We start from the raw sequence: 20,728 nt of genomic DNA, 5'->3' as shown, positions 1-20,728 counted from the left end.
ACCACCTGCTTCCTCCGAGTGTCGCCTTCTCCTTCCCCCGAGCACACCACCCCTGCTCCCGCCATCTCCTTTTCCATCTCTTCTCCCCTGTTCTCCCTTCCTTCGGCCGCATCTTCCCCGATCGCCCCTCCCTTCCCCTCTCGTTTACTCGGGTTTTCGACATTGAAGCCTTCCTCCCCACATTAGGGGCGTTTTCCCCGACCCTCGCAGCGGCACACTCTGCATCAGGCTCGAGCCGCGGCCCTGAGGCCTATCATCAGACCCACCAAATTTTCTTGATCAGTTCCGAAGTTGCTAATATCAGGCCCACCAAGTTGCTGTGATTCGACCAGATTTGTGCCATCTGACGAGCCGACTCGCCGCGCACTGATCGTCGCCCCAATCCACGAGCACACGATTTTGGTCGACTACTTCACGACAGGTGATAGGTTTCTACTTTTTCTGGCTTGTTTATTTAATTATGTTCTAGTTCTCTTGCATGATAGCCACATTTTGAAAACTTATATTGCTGTCAAAATTCAAAATATTAAACATTTCACTTCCGAACCCGTCCCTGACGAGAGGTTCCCTGCTTGCTCTCCGATCATAGTTCTATGAAAAGATATCTCGGTAACGAAAACCATAGGAGACCCCAGCCAAATCTCAAAGGGCAGCGGTAGTATGCCCTCCTTTTGTTGTCCAGAGGTGCAGCCTAAGAGGGGGGGGGGATGAATTGGGTCTATTTAAAAATAATTAAAGTTAAAACGTATGGAGAGTATGAGTTACTGTTATCTTATAGATTCAGCAGCGTAAATAAGATTGCACAAATACGACAGTGAATAAAGTTAGAAAAGCAGTCAGGAATATGCATGCTATCGGCCATGATATGGGCCATAAACTCAAATAGGCTAATCATGTTTATCAATTATGATGATGACCATGATTTTGAATAGGCAGATTATACTTATCAATCATTATAATGACCATAGTTTTGAATAGATTGATCATACCAATCTGTCGCAACAATGGTCATAATTTTAAATTGGTCAACCATTCTTATCGATCATAATAATGATTATATTGTTGAATACGTCGATCATACTTGTGAGGCCTAATAGTTTCACATCGGAAAGACTCGTTCTAGAGCCTGAGCATATAAGGCGGATGTCTCCAAATCCTGCAGACGCGTTTTGGGAGGAAAACAAAATCGGAGAGAGGTGAAGGATGCTTGCGTGAAGCCCCAAAACTGGACAATATCTGGCAGGGGAGCCCTATGTTCCCCCCTCATGTGGCCCCCACGTGGGTACTAGGTGCCTCACGTGCCTCGCGGAGGCGGGGGCGTGACATTTGGTATCAGAGCCGAGGACGGCTCTTGTCCGATGGTGGGAAGGGTATGAGGCCCAATAATCCCACATTGGAAAGACTCGTTCCAGAGCCCGGGCATATGAGGCGGGTGTCTCCAAATCCTGCAGACGCATTTTGGAAGGAAAATAAAATCGGGGAGGGGTGAAGGACGCTTGCGTGAAGCCCCGAAATCGGACAATATCTGGCAGGGGAGCCCCGTGTTCCCCCCTATATGGCCCCCACGTGGGCACTAAGTGCCTCACGTGCCTCGCGGAGGCGGGGGCGTGACATTTGGTAACAGAGCTGAGGACGACTCTTGTCCGATGGTAGAAAGGGTGTGAGGCCCAATAGTCCCACATCGGAAAGACTCGTTTTAGAGCCTGGGCATATGAGGTAGGTGTCTCCAAATCCTGCAGACACGTTTTGAGAGGAAAACAAAACCAGGAAAGGATGAAGGACACTTGCGTGAAGCTCCGGAACCGGACAATATCTGGCAGGGGAGCCCCGTGTTCCCCCCTCATGGGGTCCCCACGTGGGCACTAGGTGCCTCACGTGCCTCGCGGAGGCAGGGGCGTAACAATACTTATCGAACATCATAATGGTCATAGTTTTGAATCTGACCATCATGCTTATCAACCATCATAATGACCATAGATTTTGCATGGGTTGATAATATTCATCGGCCATGATAGTAATTATAATTCTAAGCAACTTGTTACACATCTCAACCATGATTATTCTTTATTGGTCATGTATGTTAATTTGTTATTGGTCGATTTAAAACATCTCATAGTCTATAGTCCATAGCAATGAACTTTTATTGGCTTTTCTAATCCATTCAAATAATGCTCTTGAGTATTTTAATATCTTGACTTTTTTAATCCAATTATAATGATGCCTTCCGGCATCCAATTGATTTGCTCTTCTAACCAAATCGTGATGATTTCCATAGGTTTAAAATTAATAAACTATATGAAATAATCACTTGCCTGCATGCATGGTCGAGCTTTAATTGAATTTACCAGATCCATTAAATGACTAATTAGCCTAATCCAAGCCAATGTCATAATTACTCTCGAGTTTAAGATTTTGTTAAAGGTAACATGAAATAATCAGTGGGTGGCTTGCATGGGCTACCAAATTCTCTCTTAAAGTGCAGCCATAGTTGGTACGTATTTAAGCAATCACTCAGCTTTCCTTTGCATGGTCTATCATCTTTTTTGGAGTTCTATTTGATCAGTTTTCAACCTTTCAGCTATAAATCTTTCTTAGATGAACAAGACTCTCGTGAGTACCCTAGTGCCACAGGTGGTTTATGGTGAAGTCATGGAAAGCTCCACCACAATAAACTATTTTTGTACAAATGATTATGGTAAGCTTAAACTTACTTTCAACCATGTATTTCTCTCATATTTGTGTTGGACATGAAGGTTAATTGCATGATTCTAGCACGTATGACATACTAGTTTTAAGATTTTCTTGTCTTCCAAGGAGCAATTTGTGCTAAGCCTAGTGTATGATAACTTGCACTACGTATGGGTTCACTCCTAGCGGGGCACAACTTGGATTGATGATCGCTCCTTGTGATGACATTCTAATGGCCATGTCAATCAAAGAGATATGTAATCCCTCTTTTGTCTACCACCAAGAACCAAAAAACTATTATGAGAGTGATAAATTATATTTAGAGTAGTACAAATAAAGGTTGGATAATGTATTAATCGCCTAAGACCTTGTCTGAAATAGATAGGTAGAAAGTTATTATCTTGGATTGTTGGCTCAGCTGCGATTAAATAATGTGAAATACCTGTATAGATGATTTATCAATTACATTTGTTAAATGGTAGTATTTTATCGAAGTTTGTCATTATTGTCAATTGTAATGGTAATATTTTGTTGTTTTCCAGTTGAAAAGCTCAATGAATCCTGAAAATGGACCTCTTGTAGTTTAGATGTTTGGATTTTGGAATAAAATGAAGCATATTCACATGTTAAATACCTTGATATTTCCATATACCATGCCGAAATCCAAAGTCTATATCTCAAATTGAATTCAATTGTATAGCACATCTTGGCTTATGATTTGATTTAGACATCCTAGCATTTGATGACCCTTTTGGGCTCATGGCCTCTTGCCCGTCTATTACATGATTGCAATCATATATTTTTACTCATGCTTGTCTAAACTGTGGATCAATTTTACCAACTATGAGGATTGATTTCCACCAAGTATCCTCACATATCTGAATACATGACTAACCTCAAGAAGGAGAAAGTTGGCTCGCAACCTCGCGGAGGTTGCTGTGCTCAAATTTCTATTATCAATAATTATTCTAGCGTTGAAATATGGGTCTACTTTCCAATAGTTAATTCTCCAAAACTAATTGAAAGCTTAAATTAGTTTGGAAGGTTTAATAGATGGAAAAGAAAACTGAAAAAAAAAGGAAAAAAAGATCTCTTGAAAGCTAAAAGCCACAACTTAATGTCTAAGCAAACCAACCATGGTCCCTTTTCGCATAGAAAGCCAAATGACACATAGTTTGAGGGCATTTTAGTCCAAACATATTTTTTCTATCACTAATTCCTTATTCTTTTCTCCTATGAAACAACGCAATATGTACTCTCCAGCTTCACATAAAAAGCCAAATGACACCATACTCCGAGGGCATTTTAGTCCAAGCATATTTTTTCTAACACTAAGTCCTTATTCTTTTCTCCTATAATTCACGCTCTATATATGCTCTCCAGCTTCTTTCCTCACTTAGAATCCATTTGCTCCTCTCTCTCTCTCTCTCTTTCTCTCTCTCTCTCTCTCTCCCTCCCCTCCCGTCCCCCCCCACCTCTCCGCTGATCTCATCGGGGCAACGGAAACCCTAACCCTAATTTCCCCTCCAAAACGATCCTAATCGCCTCCCCCTCCCCCTCCCCCTTCGCCCAATCTCAATCTCCTTCTCTATATATCTGTCCTTGTTGATCCGATTTTTGGAGCGGAAATCCTACTGTACTGTCGATTCTACTGCGATCGGGCGTCGGATTTTGGCCGGGGTCGACCACCATTGGGATCGCCGCGGTTGCTTTACCCGCCCCGTTCTTGGTTTTGGCGATGCGAAATTCGAGATGAAGTTCAAGCGGAGAAGGGTTTTGGAAGTGGTACGAGGCAGCCTCCCGTCATCTTTATTAGTTTTTCTTGGTTTCTCTGTCTGATGTTTCTGTTCGTGTCTTCTTCTTGATTTCGAATTCTGATGGAAAGATTCGCTTTTCTTTTTTTATATGTTTACTATATGTTATTTGTTCCGGGGGTTTCTTTTCCGTGGTTGGAAAAATAGTTTCTTGATGATCGGTAATATGATCATTGTTTTTTATTTATTGTTGTACTTTTGCCTTTTCGTTTTAACTTTCGTCCAAATCCTCGTGAAGTTTTTTTTCTGAACTAGCCAGCAGTAAGTATCACAACAGATTTTTAGTATTTCCTTTGTAGATATGTTAGATTTCAATTGATCAAACTGAAACTTGTTGTTCATGATCAAGAAAGGGCGATTTTTTATTAGATGATCTCGTATTATGATGCGACCCCTATTTTTAGTGTCAACGAGGATTATGCGATCTTATTTGTTGAAGGCAGAAAACATGCAGAATTGCTTTGACAATGTAAACTTTCTATTTGGAGAATTGTTCTTTGTTAACTTGATTTTGGAAGAAAAAAGTTTTCTAGAATATTGAAGTCTCGATGCTAACAAAAATACTTTTGTATACTATCATCCATAATGTTGAATAACATACTATTTGTTGCTCGAGATTATTAGGTAGGTATGGAAACAATGTTTATGCATTCCAGGATTCTCCATAGCTCCCTCTTGCTTGGCAGAATGCCTTCGTGTTTATTATAGTGTTTCTCTGTTCTCCTCATCACTTGTTCAAGAATTTCTGGCTTCTGTACTGTTTTTATTTCTTGTCTCATTATAATCCTTTCTGTTCTCTTCATCACCTTTTCACTGACTCCGTTTTCTTTACTGTTTTTAGTTCTTGGCTTCTCTTTGTACCTGGTGTGATTAAGTGTTGTACTAATCCTTGAAAATTTGAACATTTTAGCTCAGGTGTGAGGTCAGAGAAAAATGGATGGATAGATCATAGATATGTTGTTCACAGAATATTATGAAATATTGTATGCATTATTAGGTTAACCATCTTGAACTTTTTGAGCTTTCTTTATATTTTCTGGAAAAAGGAAAAGGAAAATTGAAGGTTATCAGGGAAGTTATTCATGCTTTATTTCTTGCTAGTTCTGGTACATTCTTAGGCTAACCATCTTGATTTTTTGAGCATTCTGCGAATCTACTGGAACAAAAAGAAAAGAAAAATGAGGGTTTTAAGAGAGGTTATTTCATTCTTTATTTCTAATATACTAGCCTACTTTGTTCTTGGATTGTAACCTACATCACATATATGGCTTTTGAAAATTAAAAAAAAAACTGGGAAGTTGTACAAAATTCAGGGTACTTAATTCTAAGCAAGTTATGAACATATTTGGTAGGATCACTTCCTCCTTCTGCATTTCATGATGCCCATTTAAGCAACATATGTGCATATGTTAAGCAACAGAAACTGCATTTAGCTTTGTTGTAATGGTACTTTAGAAGTTTTGAGATGTCTATGCTTGTGTTTATTCCCTCTCTGATACACAAGGTTCAGTTGGTGCTCAAATAATGAATGCAGAAACTGGTTGTAAACCTAGAAAATATATAAACGAAATGGAATCTGCATTGAACCTGCAAGATGCTTGATTTTAAGCCAGTTATGTGCATAACCAACAAAAGCAATGCCTCTTTCAGTGCCTACAAAAGTTTCGAGATTAAAATCATTCTGTCTATAAGGCCTGTTAGAAAATAACCAAGATTCATTCTGGAGTGTTTTATTTTCATTATTTATTTTCTTTTTTGAGTTCTGAAAAATTCATAATATTTTTTAAAGACAGAAAAGGGTGCAATTGATATAGACTTTATTTTGATGGGATGCTAGGAGAAATGGACTGATTCGAAGCAAAGTGTGGAAAAGGCAACAGAAATTGTCCTTAATATGAATATGCATTTTCTTTATACAATGATGTTACTTTTGCTGATCGTTGACATATTTTGAAGATCATGTTTATCTAAATATGTGCCAAATCCTTTTCTTGGCTTTTATCTTCAATTATAAAATTCCAGAATTCCTTCAACACCATATGTAGCATGAGATGCTGTAAACTTTCTCTTGATAGGGTTGTGCCAAGCCCCAACCCATGATTCAAGAACTCCACACAGGTGTGAAAGTTGAATATATAAGAATAGATCAACTTCTTGAGGTCCGGGGTTAGGGTGATTGGTGTTGTTGGAAGCTCGTGTTTACAGCTGCATATGTGTGAAGGATTCACTTTTTTTAAACCATTTTTTAATAAAGAATTTTCTTTTGTTTGTGTCCTGCCCTAGAAATTTGGAAAGATTGAAGCTAGTTGCAAGACTAGGTAGTACAATAAATCTAAAGGATCTTCCTGCAACAATGCTAAAGGGTCTTCCTACAATTTCTTGGTCTGGTGTTAGGATTAGGGTTCCAGGTTTTATGGATATTGAAATGGTTTATAATATGTCATATTTATGCTCAGTTGTTAACTCGGAAAAATAAGTAGTTGAGAGGATATGATACTTGGAAGAGAAGTTGGAAAACATAGCATGAAGAGAGAACAATCAGAGAAAGAAGGAATAAGGGGGAAAAGAAAATGGGAGTAGGGAGGAGCAAAACGTTAGGTTACTTCTTTCTTTCCATCAAATGATGGATAAACTTGAAAATTGCTCCCACCAAGATGATCGCATGCATCCAATGGTCTCCACACCCTGATAATATTAAAGCTTGACTCTTGAATGAAACTAAATTCTAAAACATAAAAGCACAACCCCTAAAGGCACCAAACCCCCAAATTAGTTACTGCTATATTACTATTAATAATTTCTGGAAAAAATATTATAAATAAGGACAACAAAAAGGGGAGACAATGGACAAGATGTAAAATAAAAAGAAAAAAAATGAAAACATCATCTGGTTCGGTTTTAGGACTGCGAAATGGACCTTTTCTCCTTTCTCCCTTCTCTCTTGCCTTAAGGTCTTTGAGCTTTAGTTGTTGTTGTTGTGGGAACTGGGTGGGTTTTTGGGGCTTGCCTTTCTTGACTGCCTGGGTTACCTAGGTGTCTGTCTTGGCTATTCGCTGCCTAGATATGCCTCTCATGCCTAGGCAAGTGCTTGAGGGGCCGCTCGTCTAGGCTGCCACAGGCCTGAGTTTTGAAACAGTAGTAAAACCTGAGATGTTTCAGGTCTGAATTAAGATTCATGGATTTGATCTTAAAATCATGTCTAAGTCCCTTGGTGTCTTATTAATGCTGCATTATATGAATTACCATCTAATTCACTGTACTGCACATGCCACATCTCCTACCTATTTGGTCCTTTGTCTTGGTGCTTTTGTATCCTGTCCGATATAGGAACACTAATGTTTGACTTTGCAAAACTTTGGGTCTTCACTCCTTTTGTCTTATTTATTTATTTATGTTATAAAGATGCATCTAATTCTGTTAAAGTATGGAATATAATAGAACCAAAGCTTAAAATCTAAGTCTCAAGCCTAAGCAGATCTAACATTAGCACTTTCTGTGGTTTTAATCTCTCATATAGTAGTATTACTCTTTCAATACATGAAAATTATTTTTTTGAAAAATATCTGTAAATTCAAATGTCAAGAAAATCAAAAGTGAACTGAGAGAATTTCTTGCCTTGTGAATATTCATTGGCTTATTGACAAAATTTTCAGTCATTCTAGAATTTCATGTCAGCTTTCCTCCCAAGTTTATACCAACTTAACGGGACATTATTCTTCTATTAACTTTTGGTGACTCTTACAAATGATTCATTTCTTTTGCAAATTTTTGATGGATTAACATTTCTCTGGAATTTTCCTACTTAATGAAATATTCTCTATATATTTGTCTTTATAACTTCATTCTTGTTATCTACCATATTCCTAAATTTTCTCTCTAATTCAACTGCATATTTTCATTTAGCTATTTTGGTTTGTTGTCCTATGAAAAAATTGGATTTTATTTATGTGTGCAACGTTTGCTGTATATTTATATGTGGCTTGTGATTTTTGTAAGTGTACCATATGGGATGAGTTCCATGTGAAATGAAGTTTTATGCTTTTCTACTGTTTGATGAAACTGGCTGGAAATATATTAATAAATACTCACATCTCGTTTTTTTTCAAAACAAGAAAAGGTCGCTTAATATGCATTAGAGAGTCTAACACAACAAGCAACTAAAGTACATGAACTTGTTTAGGCAAGATGATTTTCATCAATAGAACACAAAGAGTAACTATAGAAAATGTAAAGATTTTAAATGTAAGAAAAAGAAATGAGCTTCTTAAATAACTTTCTCTTCATGGATTTTATTCTCCTTTGCAGTTTTTGTCTATAGATTTGTATTATAAAAGTCCCACATGTGGGCATGTTGTAACTTGGAGACATTTATTGAATTGTCTCCCATTCTTTCATGGTTATGAAAATTTTATTAATGCTGATTTGGAGTTCGTAACTTGTATGGAACATTTGGAGTTTTGGCTTATAATGGAGGAGTGAGGTAGATACTTTATGTTAGAAGCAGTTGAAATGGTTGGTTTCAAGGATCAGAAAAAAAACAAACAAGATAACTAGGAAATTATGAGGCATATTTTCTATAGGCAGATGTCTAGACAAAGCAAAGTTATGCAAAATTGCTGAAATGGCATCGACTAGAAAACAATTCTTTTAAGTAACCCAAATAGAAATCGCACAGGCCTTTCTAGCACTGATTTCACCCACATCCAAGTGCAGCCTCATTAAGCAGTCTTCCGTTCCTCTCTTCCTAGATTTCCTACCAAAAGGATTCTGGGGTGAAGTGCTCAAGCTTTCTTGTCTTCTGCACAATTTGGTGATTTTTTAGAAAACAATCAACCGATCAAATCATAAAATTAGTGAGCAGAGATGCGCATTGCAAAAGATATAATTTGATAAAGACAAATAACCTCAGGACAACAATCAAAGAGGAAGGGTTTTGGCTTCCGAGATTATAGAGGCGCAATAGCTGTCACCATTTAATTGAAACTTTCCACATATCTCAGTGTAGAATTCTCCAATCTAGATAGTTGCTATCAATGCATCTCTATTAAATTATGAAATTAGTCAATCTTTTCTGAAAGCGATGTTTTCCTTATGTCCATGACAAGCTTGCCTTTTTTTGATTTTTCACTATCTGTCAGCATTGTTCTGTGCACATTGTAAGAAGGGCATGCAACTTTTTGAAACCACTGGATAAGGGTAAAGTTGTTCCTTATTGGGTTAAGGTCTCACTTTTTTTTTGGTTTGCACATTCCTTAGCATGTGATCATTGAAGAGTGCATGCTTTTTTCTAGTATAATGAATTTTTGTTTGTTATATGAGTTTGCTTTTTTTGAGTGTTTTCTAAGTGTTTTTGTAATTTCTCAGCATAATTAAAGTTGTTTCTTATTGGGTTAAGGTCTCACATTTTTGTTTTGTTTGCACATTCCTTAGCATGTGATCATTGACAAGCGCATGCTTCTTTCTAGTGTAATGAATTTTAGTTTGTTATCTGAGTTTGAATTTTTTGAGTGTTTTCTAAATAGTGTTGTAACTTCTCAGCATAATGCACATCCCTACTTTTATCTTAACTTCATTTTCTTTCTTGATCTTCCATGTCCCCCTGGAGTTGCATTTGTCTGTCATTTTTTTTGCAAATTCTGTTTCCTCTTTTGTCCATCATATATCTTTTGTTTTTGCTGTATTGCATCTTTTGCGCTTCCCAATTATAAAGGTTTATTTTCCTTTTTTAAGTGCTTGCCACATCTATTGCTGTTTTTTGGTTTTCCATCCTTAGTGGGCATAACTAATATACTGATCTTTTTTCCCCAGCCTCCAAATATAAAATCCTTTATTAGCAGTGTCACCAGTGTTGCTCTTGAGAATATAGAAATACCACTGAGGGATTTTGTCTGGGAGTTTGATAAGGTTTGTTTTTCCTGTCCCCTTTTAAGAATCTCTTTTTTATTTATATCAACCTGTGAGCATGCAAAAATATCTGACTATCTCGTTTTCACTCTATACAGGGAGATTTTCATCACTGGATCGATCTTTTTACTCTTTTTGACTCCTTTTTTGAGAAATTCATAAAGCCAAGGAAGGATTTGCAACTCGAAGATAATTTTCTGGAAGGGGACCCTCCATTCCCTAGGGAAGCAGTCCTTCAAATTCTTCGAGTCACAAGAATTATTTTGGAAAATTGTACAAACAAGCACTTCTACAGCTCATTTGAAGTGCGTATCTTCTTACTGAAAATTTGCTTCTCTATCTTGTAATGTATTTGCTCTAGTTAAACTATGCATGATGTTCCTATTGTTTTTATGATTTTATAAGGTTCATGGTCAATAATACTGTCACAATTTTTTAATTCAGTATATATGCTTGTTCTGACTGAAAACTATGTTTTTTCTTCATAATTACTATCTGATGTTTTTGTTTTACTTTCATAATGCTGGTCTTTTGTCAACGCAGCAGCATCTGTCATCTCTTCTAGCTTCAAGTGATGCAGATGTTGTGGAGGCAAGCCTTCATACATTGACTGCATTTTTGAAGAAAACAGTTGGGAAGTGCTCCATAAGAGATGCTTCTTTGACTTCAAAGTTATTCGCATTTTCACAAGGTTGGGGGGGCAAGGAAGAAGGCCTTGGACTTATTGCTTGCTCTTTACAAAATGGTTGCGATTCGGTTGCTTCTGAGATTGGCTCCACGCTTCATTTTGAGTTCTATTCTGTTCCTGATACATCAAAAGAGTCCAATAGTGCAGAACATGAGAACCAGGGGTTGCATGTCATTCATATGCAAAAACTCAATTGTTACAATGAGAGTGATCTTGAACTTCTTCATAAGTTAGTAAAGGAGTACGGTATACCACCCAGTTTACGATTCTCACTATTGACAAGGTTGCGGTTTGCAAGGGCTTTTGACTCTTTGGCTGCTCGACATCAATATATCTGTATCCAGCTATATGCCTTCATAGTTCTTGTTCAAGCAAGCAATGATGCTGATGATATGGCAGCATTTTTTAACAATGAACCTGAATTTATCAATGAACTGTTATCTTTACTAAGCTATGAAGACGAAATTCCGGAGGAAATTCGGATCCTTGGAATTCTGTCATTGGTTGCTCTTTGTCAAGACAGATCTCAACAACCGACAGTTTTATCTTCTGTGACAGCTGGTGGCCATCGTGGAATTCTCCCCAGTCTCATGCAGAAAGCAGTCGATTCTATTACTAGCGGTTCCACAAAATGGTCTATTGATTTTGCTGAAGCACTTCTGTCTCTTGTCTCCATTTTGGTTTCATCTACTCCTGGTTCTTTAGCTCTTCAGGAAGCAGGATTTATACCTACTATTTTACCCCTTATTAAAGATACCAATCCTCAACACCTCCGCCTTGTTAGTACTGCAGTTCATGTGATTGAGGGCTTCTTAGACTTTCATAATCCCTCTTCAGCACTATTCAGAGATTTAGGTGGTCTAGATGATACTATTGCACGTCTGAAGATTGAAGTATCGCATGTTGAGAAGGGCTCAAAAAAGAATGCAGAAGAGCCTCGGTATTATGGCAAGGGCAAACAAGTCGTGGGCAGTTCAGCTGAGCTAGAAATGCAACCCCTTTATTCTGAAGACCTGGTTTCATATCACCGGAGATTATTAATGAAAGCATTACTCCGGACGATATCACTTGCAAGTTATGTCCCTGGTAGTTCTGCTCGTGTTGATGGTGCAGAAGAGAGTGTTTTGCCATCATGCTTGTGCATTGTTTTCAGGAGGGCGAAAGACTTTGGTGGCGGAGTGTTTTCACTTGCAGCAAATGTTATGAGCGATCTTATACATAAAGATCCTACATGTTTTCCTGCCCTTGATGCAGCTGATTTGCCTCTGGCTTTTCTTGATGCCATCACGAGTGGTGTTCTCTGCTCTGCTGAAGCAGTAATGTGTATCCCACAGTGCTTGGACGCATTGTGTCTTAATAACACTGGTCTTCAACTGGTGAAGGATCACAATGCTCTAAAGTGTTTTGTGAAAATTTTCACTTCAAGGTCATATTTAAGGGTCCTCAGTGGAGAAACACCAGGAACCTTGTCCAGTGGATTGGATGAACTAATGCGTCATGCATCCTCCCTGCGTGCTTCTGGAGTTGATATGCTTATTGAGATTTTGAATACAATATCAAAAATTGGATCTGGGTTAGATCCTTGTTCTTCAACAGAGTTAATGAGCTCGGCTACTCCTGTTCCCATGGAAACTGACCTAGAAGAGAGGAAGCCTATTTCACTTGGTGAAGGAGAAACTTCTAACATGGGAAATTCTGAACAGATGAATGAGGTTTCTTCAGATAATGCTTCTATGACCATAGAGTCATTTCTTCCCGAGTGTATAAGCAATGCTGCTCGTCTTCTTGAAACTATTCTTCAGAATGCAGATACATGCCGTGTATTCATTGACAAAAAGGGTATTGAAGCTGTTCTTAAATTATTTACTCTGCAGTTTTTGCCCATTTCCGTGTCAGTTGGTCAGAGTATATCTATTGCATTTAAAAACTTTTCACCCCAGCATTCTGCTGCTTTGTCTAAGGCTGTTTGCTGTTTTATTCGGGACCATCTTAAGTTGACAAATGAATTATTGTCATCAGTTTGTGGAACTAAGCTTGCTGATATTGACTGCTTAAAACAACCTGAAGTCCTGAAATGTCTCTCTAGTTTAGAGGGGCTGTTGTCACTTTGCAATTTTCTTTTGAAGGGAACAACTACTATGGTCTCAGAGTTGGGATCTGCAGATGCTGATATTTTGAAGGAACTGGGTAAAGCTTACAAGGAAATTATGTGGCAGATCTCTTTATGCAGTGATTCCAATATAGATGAGAAGCAGGATGCTGATCAAGAAGCTGGAACTGGGGAATCTTCTGCATCTAATGTAGCAGGAAGGGAGAGTGATGATGATGGAAATATTGTTCCAGTAGTCCGATATATGAACCCTATATCAATAAGGAATACGTCTTCACCGCATTGGACTGTAGAACAGGATTTTGTGTCTGTGGTACGTTCTGCGGGAAGTATGCATCGTCATGGTCGACATGCTTTGTCACGGATACGTGGTGGCAGGATTAGCCGGCAGATGGATGCATCACATACATATTCAGAAAGTTCCCTTAGCACATTGGAGAGTTCCCTGATTCAGGATACTAAAAAGAGAAGTCCGGATATCCTTGTTTCAGAACTTCTGACCAAACTTGGTTTAGCTATGCGTTCCTTCCTTGCTACTCTTGTGAAAGGATTATCTGCTCGCCGTAGAGGTGATTCCGGTTCCCTGAGTCCTGCATCAAAGAGCCTTGTGACTGCTCTTGCGAAACTTTTCCTTGATTCCCTTAGTTATTCTGGGCATTCTATTTCTGGCCTCGAAATGTCACTATCTGTGAAATGCCGGTATCTTGGAAAGGTTGTAGAAGACATGGCTGCACTTATTTTTGACAGCAGACGCCAGACATGCAATACTGCATTGGTGAATAGTTTTTATGTCAATGGAACATTTAAGGAGCTTTTAACTACATATGAGGCTACAAGCCAGTTACTGTGGACTCTGCCTTTCTCTATCCCAACTTCTGGATCTGATCAAGGACCATCTGTTGATGAGAGGAAGCACAGTTCGTGGCTGCTGGATACATTGCAAAGCTATTGTCGTTTGCTGGAATATCATGTCAATTCTTCATCGCTTTTATCTCCAACATCGGCATCTCAATCTCAGCTTCTTGTTCAACCTGTTGCGGCTGGATTATCAATTAATCTTTTCTCTGTTCCAAGGGACCCTGAGGCATTTGTTCGTATGTTGCAATCACAAGTTTTGGATGTGATCCTTCCTGTATGGAATCACCCTATGTTTCCTAATTGTAATCCATCGTTTGTCTCCTCTGTTATTTCCATTATTACTCATGTATACTCTGGTGTTGGAGATCTGAAGCGTGGTCGCAATGGAATCACGGGAAGCACTGGCCAACGGCTCACTAGTCCTCCACTTGATGAATCTACTGTTGCCACTATAGTCGAGATGGGTTTTACTAGGGCTCGAGCTGAGGAAGCTCTAAGAAGTGTGGGGACTAATAGTGTTGAGATGGCCACGGATTGGTTGTTCAGCCATCCCGAGGAATTTGTGCAGGAGGATGTTCAGCTTGCTCAAGCACTTGCTTTGTCGTTGGGAAATTCATCAGAAACATCCAAAGGTGATAGCAATGATAAGACAAGAAATGCATTTGCTGAGGAGAGGGGGGTGGAGACACCCCCTATTGATGATGTTCTTTGTGCATCAATGAAGTTGTTTCAAAGTAGTGATTCGATGGCATTTCCATTGACAGATCTGTTAGTGACACTGTGCAATCGAAACAAAGGGGAGGACCGTCCACGGGTGACCTTGTATCTCATTCAGCAGCTTAAGCTTTGCCCATCAGATTTTTCAAAGGAGATTGGTGCACTATGTCCAATCTCACATATTTTGGCCTTGCTTCTTAGCGAAGACAGTAGCACAAGGGAAATTGCTGCAGAAAATGGTGTTGTTTCTGTTGTACTAGATATACTGACTAACTTCAGAGTGAGGAATGAGTCCAGGAATGAGCCTTCAGCAACAAGAACTGTAAGTGCTTTGTTGCTTATAATTGATAATATGTTGCAATCAAGACCTAAATTTAATACGGAATCTGCTGAAGGTTCTTCTAGATCCTTATCTGATTCATCTGAAGCGGACATTTCCATAGCAAATCCTTCATTTACCACTGAGAAAAAGTCTGTGTCAGATGGCCTTGACAAAGAATCTGGCAATGTGTTTGAGAAGATTTTAGGGAAGTCAACTGGTTATCTGTCTCTTGAGGAAAGTCAAAGGGCATTGGCCATCTCATGTGAACTTATAAAGCAGCATGTTCCAGCAGTAGCTATGCAGGCTGTTCTACAATTATGTGCACGCTTAACAAAAACGCATGGTATAGCAACACAGTTCCTTGAAACTGGAGGTTTAGCTGCTCTTTTTAGTCTTCCAAGAACTTGTATATTCCCTGGATTTGACAGCTTAGCATCTGCTATTATTCGGCACCTCATTGAAGATCCTCAAACTCTCCAAACTGCTATGGAATTGGAGATCAGGCAGACCCTTGCTGGCACTCTTAGCCGACATGCTGGCCGTCTTTCACCTCGCATATTTTTGACATCCATGGCACCTGTCATATCTAGAGATCCTGAGATCTTTATGAGAGCTGCAGCTGCAGTTTGCCAGTTGGAGACATCAGGAGGGAGGACAAACATCAGGGAAAAAGAAAAGGATAAGGACAAACTGAAAGGTACTGGCACTGAAAGTGGGGTTCCTTCTAATGAGCCTGTTAAGATGCCTGAGAATAGGCCTAATGATACCCCAGGCAAATGTTCTAGAAGCCATAAAAGAGTTCCTGCTAATCTTTCCCAAGTGATTGATCAACTTTTGGAAATTGTTATGAGCTTTCCGTCGGCAAAGAAAATTGGAGATGGTATTAACTCCCCAACTCCTATGGAAGTTGATGAACCTACCACAAAGGAAAAGGGTAAATCAAAAGTTGATGAGACAAAAAAGATGGATGGTGATAACCTCTCTGAAAGATCCGCATTGCTGGCAAAGTTGACGTTTGTCCTGAAGTTGATGAGTGACATACTTCTCATGTATGTGCATGCAGTGAGTGTAATCTTGAAGCGGGATATGGAGACATGCCAGCTACGGGGATCTGGGCTAGCAGGTGGCCCTGGAAATGGCGGCGTAGTCCATCATATTTTGCATCAGCTACTTCCGTTGTCTTCTGAGAAAGCTGCTGAAACCTCAGATGAATGGAAGGATAAGTTGTCTGAGAAAGCATCTTGGTTCTTGGTAGTGTTATGTGGCAGATCTACTGAGGGGCGCAGACGAGTTATTTCTGAAATTGTGAAAACATTTTCTTCCTTTTTAGATTCAGAAGGCAACTCCTCCAAAAGCAGTTTGTTACCTGACAAAAAGGTTTTAGCTTTTGCTGACCTGGTAAATTCCATTTTGTCCAGAAATTCTTCGTCCAGTAACTTGCCTGGTCCTGGATGCTCGCCTGATATAGCTAAAGCCATGATAGATGGAGGAATGGTGCAGTCACTTTCTGGCATTCTTCAAGTGATAGATTTGGACCACCCAGATGCTCCAAAGGTTGTGAATCTCATACTCAAGGCTTTAGAAAGTCTTACAAGGGCTGCGAATGCTAGCAATCAAGTGCTTAAGTTGGATGGGCTTGGAAAGAAAAGATCATCTGCAACACATGGTAGAACTGAAGGCCAGGCTACTGCTGAAGTCGAAACTGCAAACCATGATCAAAATGCAAACGATCAGCATGAAGCTAATGTTGCAGTACAACCTGCAGAACAGCAGATTCACGAATCTTCTCAAAATGATAGGGATCATGGCACAAATGCTGAGCAGTCTATGGAGCAGGACATGCGAGTTGATGGTGAGGAAAATATTGCCACTAATGCACCTGCTGAACATGAGTTGGAGTATATGCGTGAGGAGATGGATGAAGGTGGTGCTCTACGAAATTCAAATGAGATTGGAATGACTTTTCGTGTTGAACATCAGACAGATGATGATATGGGCAATGAAGATGAGGAGGACATAGGCGAGGATGGTGAAGATGATGATGAAGATGAGGAGGATGAGGATGAGGATATAGCAGAAGAAGGAGCTGCATTGATGTCTTTAGCCGATACAGATGCGGAGGACCATGATGACAATGGTATGGGTGATGAATATAATGATGACATGCTTGATGATGAAGATGATGATTTCCCTGAGAATCGTGTTATAGAGGTGAGGTGGAGGGATGGTTTATCTGGGTTGGATCACTTGCGAGTTTTAAGGGGACCTGGTGATGCAAGCGGTTTCATTGATATTGCTGCGGAGACCTTTCAGGGAGTTGATGCTGATGATATATACCGCCTTCATATTCCATTGGGTATGGAACGCCGCCGTCCAAGTAGTAGCAGGACATTTCTTGATCGATCAAGGCTTGATGGGAATGCTTTCCAACACCCATTACTTGTGAGACCTTCACAATCAGGGGAGCCTGTTTCTTCGTTGTGGTCTGCTAGTGGGAACTTGTCTAGGGACTTGGAAGCTTTATCATTTGGAGGTTTTGATGTAGCCCATTTCTATATGTTAGATGCTGGACTTCCATCTGGACATGCTGCTGCAACTATGTTTGGTGACCGTTTGGTTAGTGCTGCACCCCCTCCTCTAATTGACTTCTCACTTGGCATTGATTCTCTAAATATTGGTGGAAGAAGGAGAGCTGGTGATAGTCGGTGGACTGACGATGGTCTACCTCAGGCAGGTAGCCATGCTGCTACTATTGCACAGGCAGTAGAGGAACAATTTGTGTCTCAGCTGCATGGGTTAATCTCTGTCAATGACCCTCCAGCTCAGAGACAGTCGGAGCACTCTTTTTTACAGGCTAACCAACAATCACCTCTATTAAATGCCAATAGCGATGCACCAGTTGCAGGTGATCTTCCCACTCAACCAAGTGAAGGTCAGCATCAAGATCTAGAGACTGGTTCAGGACATCAGCTGGGGAGCTTACCTGTTGAAGTTTGCATTGGTCTTCCAAACTTGCCTCATGGCATAATTGATGCACAGTCAATTGTTGGAGCAGAGGAGAGTCAAGGGATACCAGAAATAAGGCAAAGATTTCCTGATGATCTGAATGTTGCACATAATGGTAGTGAGACCATGCACGATGGGGAAGGACCTGTGGAAGAATTTGGCCCAACCACTGTAACTTTAGATACAATTCCTGAAATAAATGGATCATCTAATGACTTACAAACTCTGGATCACCCAATGCAAGATGGTTCCGAAGCACCTGCCAATCCTCACAATTTAGAATTTCACGATGAATGTAGAGAGGGACCTTCAGTTCTGGATAGCCATTCTAGCAGTCATGCCCTTATTTCTTCAGGCTCCGGCCTGCCAGAGTTGAGTGATGCTCATGCTGGTTCAGTTCTTGCAAGTGCTGATGTTGATATGAATGGTGCAGACACTGTTGAGGATCAATTTGAGAGCCCTGTACCTGCTTCTTCTAATGGAGTTGAATTATCTGCCAGGCAAAATGCAACAGTTCCTCAAGATGCTAATCAGGCTGATCAAGTCCATGCCAACAATGAGGCTTCTAGCACAAATGCAATTGATCCAACATTTCTGGAGGCACTTCCTGAGGATCTCCGTGCTGAAGTGCTGGCTTCCCAGCAAATTTCCCAGCCTCAATCTGCCCAAGCTGCAACATATGTTCCACCACCTGCAGAAGAAATAGATCCTGAATTTTTGGCTGCTCTTCCACCAGACATCCAGGCTGAAGTTTTGGCTCAACAACGAGCGCAAAGAAGCATACATTCTCAGCCGGCGGAGGGACAACCGGTTGACATGGATAACGCTTCGATTATAGCTACTTTCCCTCCAGATCTACGTGAAGAGGCATGTGTTTTGATAATTATTAATTTATTTTTTCTTATCAGAGTCATAACCTGATTCTACTATTCCCTGCTGCAGGTACTCCTTACCTCATCTGAAGCAGTTTTGTCAGCACTGCCCTCAGCTTTACTTGCTGAGGCCCAGATGCTTAGAGACAGATACCATCCTCGAAGCAGCCTCTTTGGAGGGGGCCACAGGCTTGGTGGCAGGAGGCTGGCAATTGACAGGCACACAGCTATGGATAGAGGTGTGGGAGTTACTATAGGTCGAAGGGCAGTGTCTGCCACTGCAAACAGCTCAAAAGTCAAAGAAATTGAGGGAATTCCTCTATTGGATGCAAATGCTTTGAAAGCTCTCATTCACCTCTTAAGATTAGCTCAGGTATTTTATTTTTATATTCTACTCACATTTTCTTTGTGATTATATTCTTGTACATGTTTTTCTATACGTTTGATGTGGTTGAGATCTTATTGCACTTAGTTAAGACTTGATTTGAGAGATATCTATGTCATCGTAGTCTGGTTGCCCAAGGTACACCTAATTGGTGACTGTTCAGCTGCCTTGTCAGAACATCTAGTTGATTGCCTCAAATTCTAAATCTTCACTTAGTTTATAAAGTAGTTATATGCGTTGCTTATGAGCATACTTATAAGTCATATTTAGATTAATTATACATTGGTTGAAAACAAAAGAAGGCACTGAAAATATGCATTTTAGCTACCTTTGAATTTCTACTTCTGCATGACTGATTTGAATGATTCACTGAATTAAATAGTTTTAAGAACATTAAAACTTGTAACCCCGCCGTGGCCAAAAAAAAAAAAAAAAGAAGTTTCAAGAACATGTATAAGTTGTTAGTACTTAACACTATACTATTTGGCAGTATTTATAAATAACCTGTACTGGTATGATGTTGTTACTTTATCCAATATTCTATTATGATGCACCATCTTATGATGGTGTAATGATTAATATCAATATGCCATATAACCAAGTGGTTATGAGACAGTAAGCTCACCCTTAGCATTGAACTGCTTCTCATCTCCATGGAACTAGAAATCCAGGCCATCCTTGGAAACATAGACTTTTATAGCATGATTAATATCAATATGCCATATAACCAAGTGGTTATGAGACAGTAAGCTCACCCTTAGCATTGAACTGCTTCTCATCTCCATGGAACTAGAAATCCAGGCCATCCTTGGAAACATAGACTTTTATAGCCCTTGCATTTGATCAAACTGCACATTCACACGAGCACTGCTAGCATAAAAACAAAATATCTTAAACCAAAAAGTTGCACAATGCTGGTATAACTCTTTTATTGGTTATTTTGTAGGCAGTTGTTATGGTGTTTGGTTCAGGCCGTCACTCTCCAATAGGAGAGTTACATCCTAGCTTAGTAACTTTTTTCTTGTTTTCTATGTTACTCAAGCATTTGTCCATGCATGAATATAGTTCTTTGTGGCAATTTTTTAATTTATCACAAGATATCATGCACTTTGTGTCATAAACAATTGGATTTAGAGAAGTGACTATATGCTGTCAGGAAATGTTGGATTCTGACAAAATCATCATACTAGACCATGTTCTTTAAAGTTTACACTTTGCAATGTCAATATGTGCATGCATTTTTTGGAGGACAGTACCCTGTCTGTCTGAATAGGAGGAAACACAATTTCTCGAGTTAAAATAGTTCTTCAGAAAGTGATTATTGTGGCCTTGGCATGAGTAAGCTGTGAATGGTTGTAAGTATA

At 39.6% G+C, this 20,728-nt stretch overlaps 1 protein-coding gene across 3 annotated transcripts in view; it reads left to right on the top strand.

Annotated features, from left to right (window-relative positions):
• The first annotated feature begins 4,091 nt into the window (after positions 1–4,091).
• Positions 4,092–20,728, top strand: part of LOC103722483 (E3 ubiquitin-protein ligase UPL1-like) — a 30,935-nt gene continuing 14,298 nt past the window's right edge. For 2 of the 3 annotated variants that reach the window (XM_026810550.4, XM_026810551.4), the window contains exons 1-5: positions 4,092–4,473; positions 10,311–10,406; positions 10,505–10,711; positions 10,950–18,974; positions 19,050–19,352. In XM_026810550.4, coding sequence (XP_026666351.3) covers positions 4,441–4,473; positions 10,311–10,406; positions 10,505–10,711; positions 10,950–18,974; positions 19,050–19,352 — 8,664 coding nt within the window. In that variant the 5' untranslated portion in view covers positions 4,092–4,440. The remainder of the gene's footprint in view (positions 4,474–10,310; positions 10,407–10,504; positions 10,712–10,949; positions 18,975–19,049; positions 19,353–20,728) is intronic. The other variant, XM_039127674.3, reaches the window with a different exon arrangement.

This window comes from Phoenix dactylifera, chromosome 2 (assembly GCF_051530095.1).
Source record: "Phoenix dactylifera cultivar Ajwa chromosome 2, Ajwa_hap1_PhDact_Kaust_v1.1, whole genome shotgun sequence".
In the NCBI taxonomy this organism is placed as follows: domain Eukaryota; kingdom Viridiplantae; phylum Streptophyta; class Magnoliopsida; order Arecales; family Arecaceae; genus Phoenix; species Phoenix dactylifera.
This window is presented reverse-complemented; position numbering and strand designations above follow the sequence as displayed.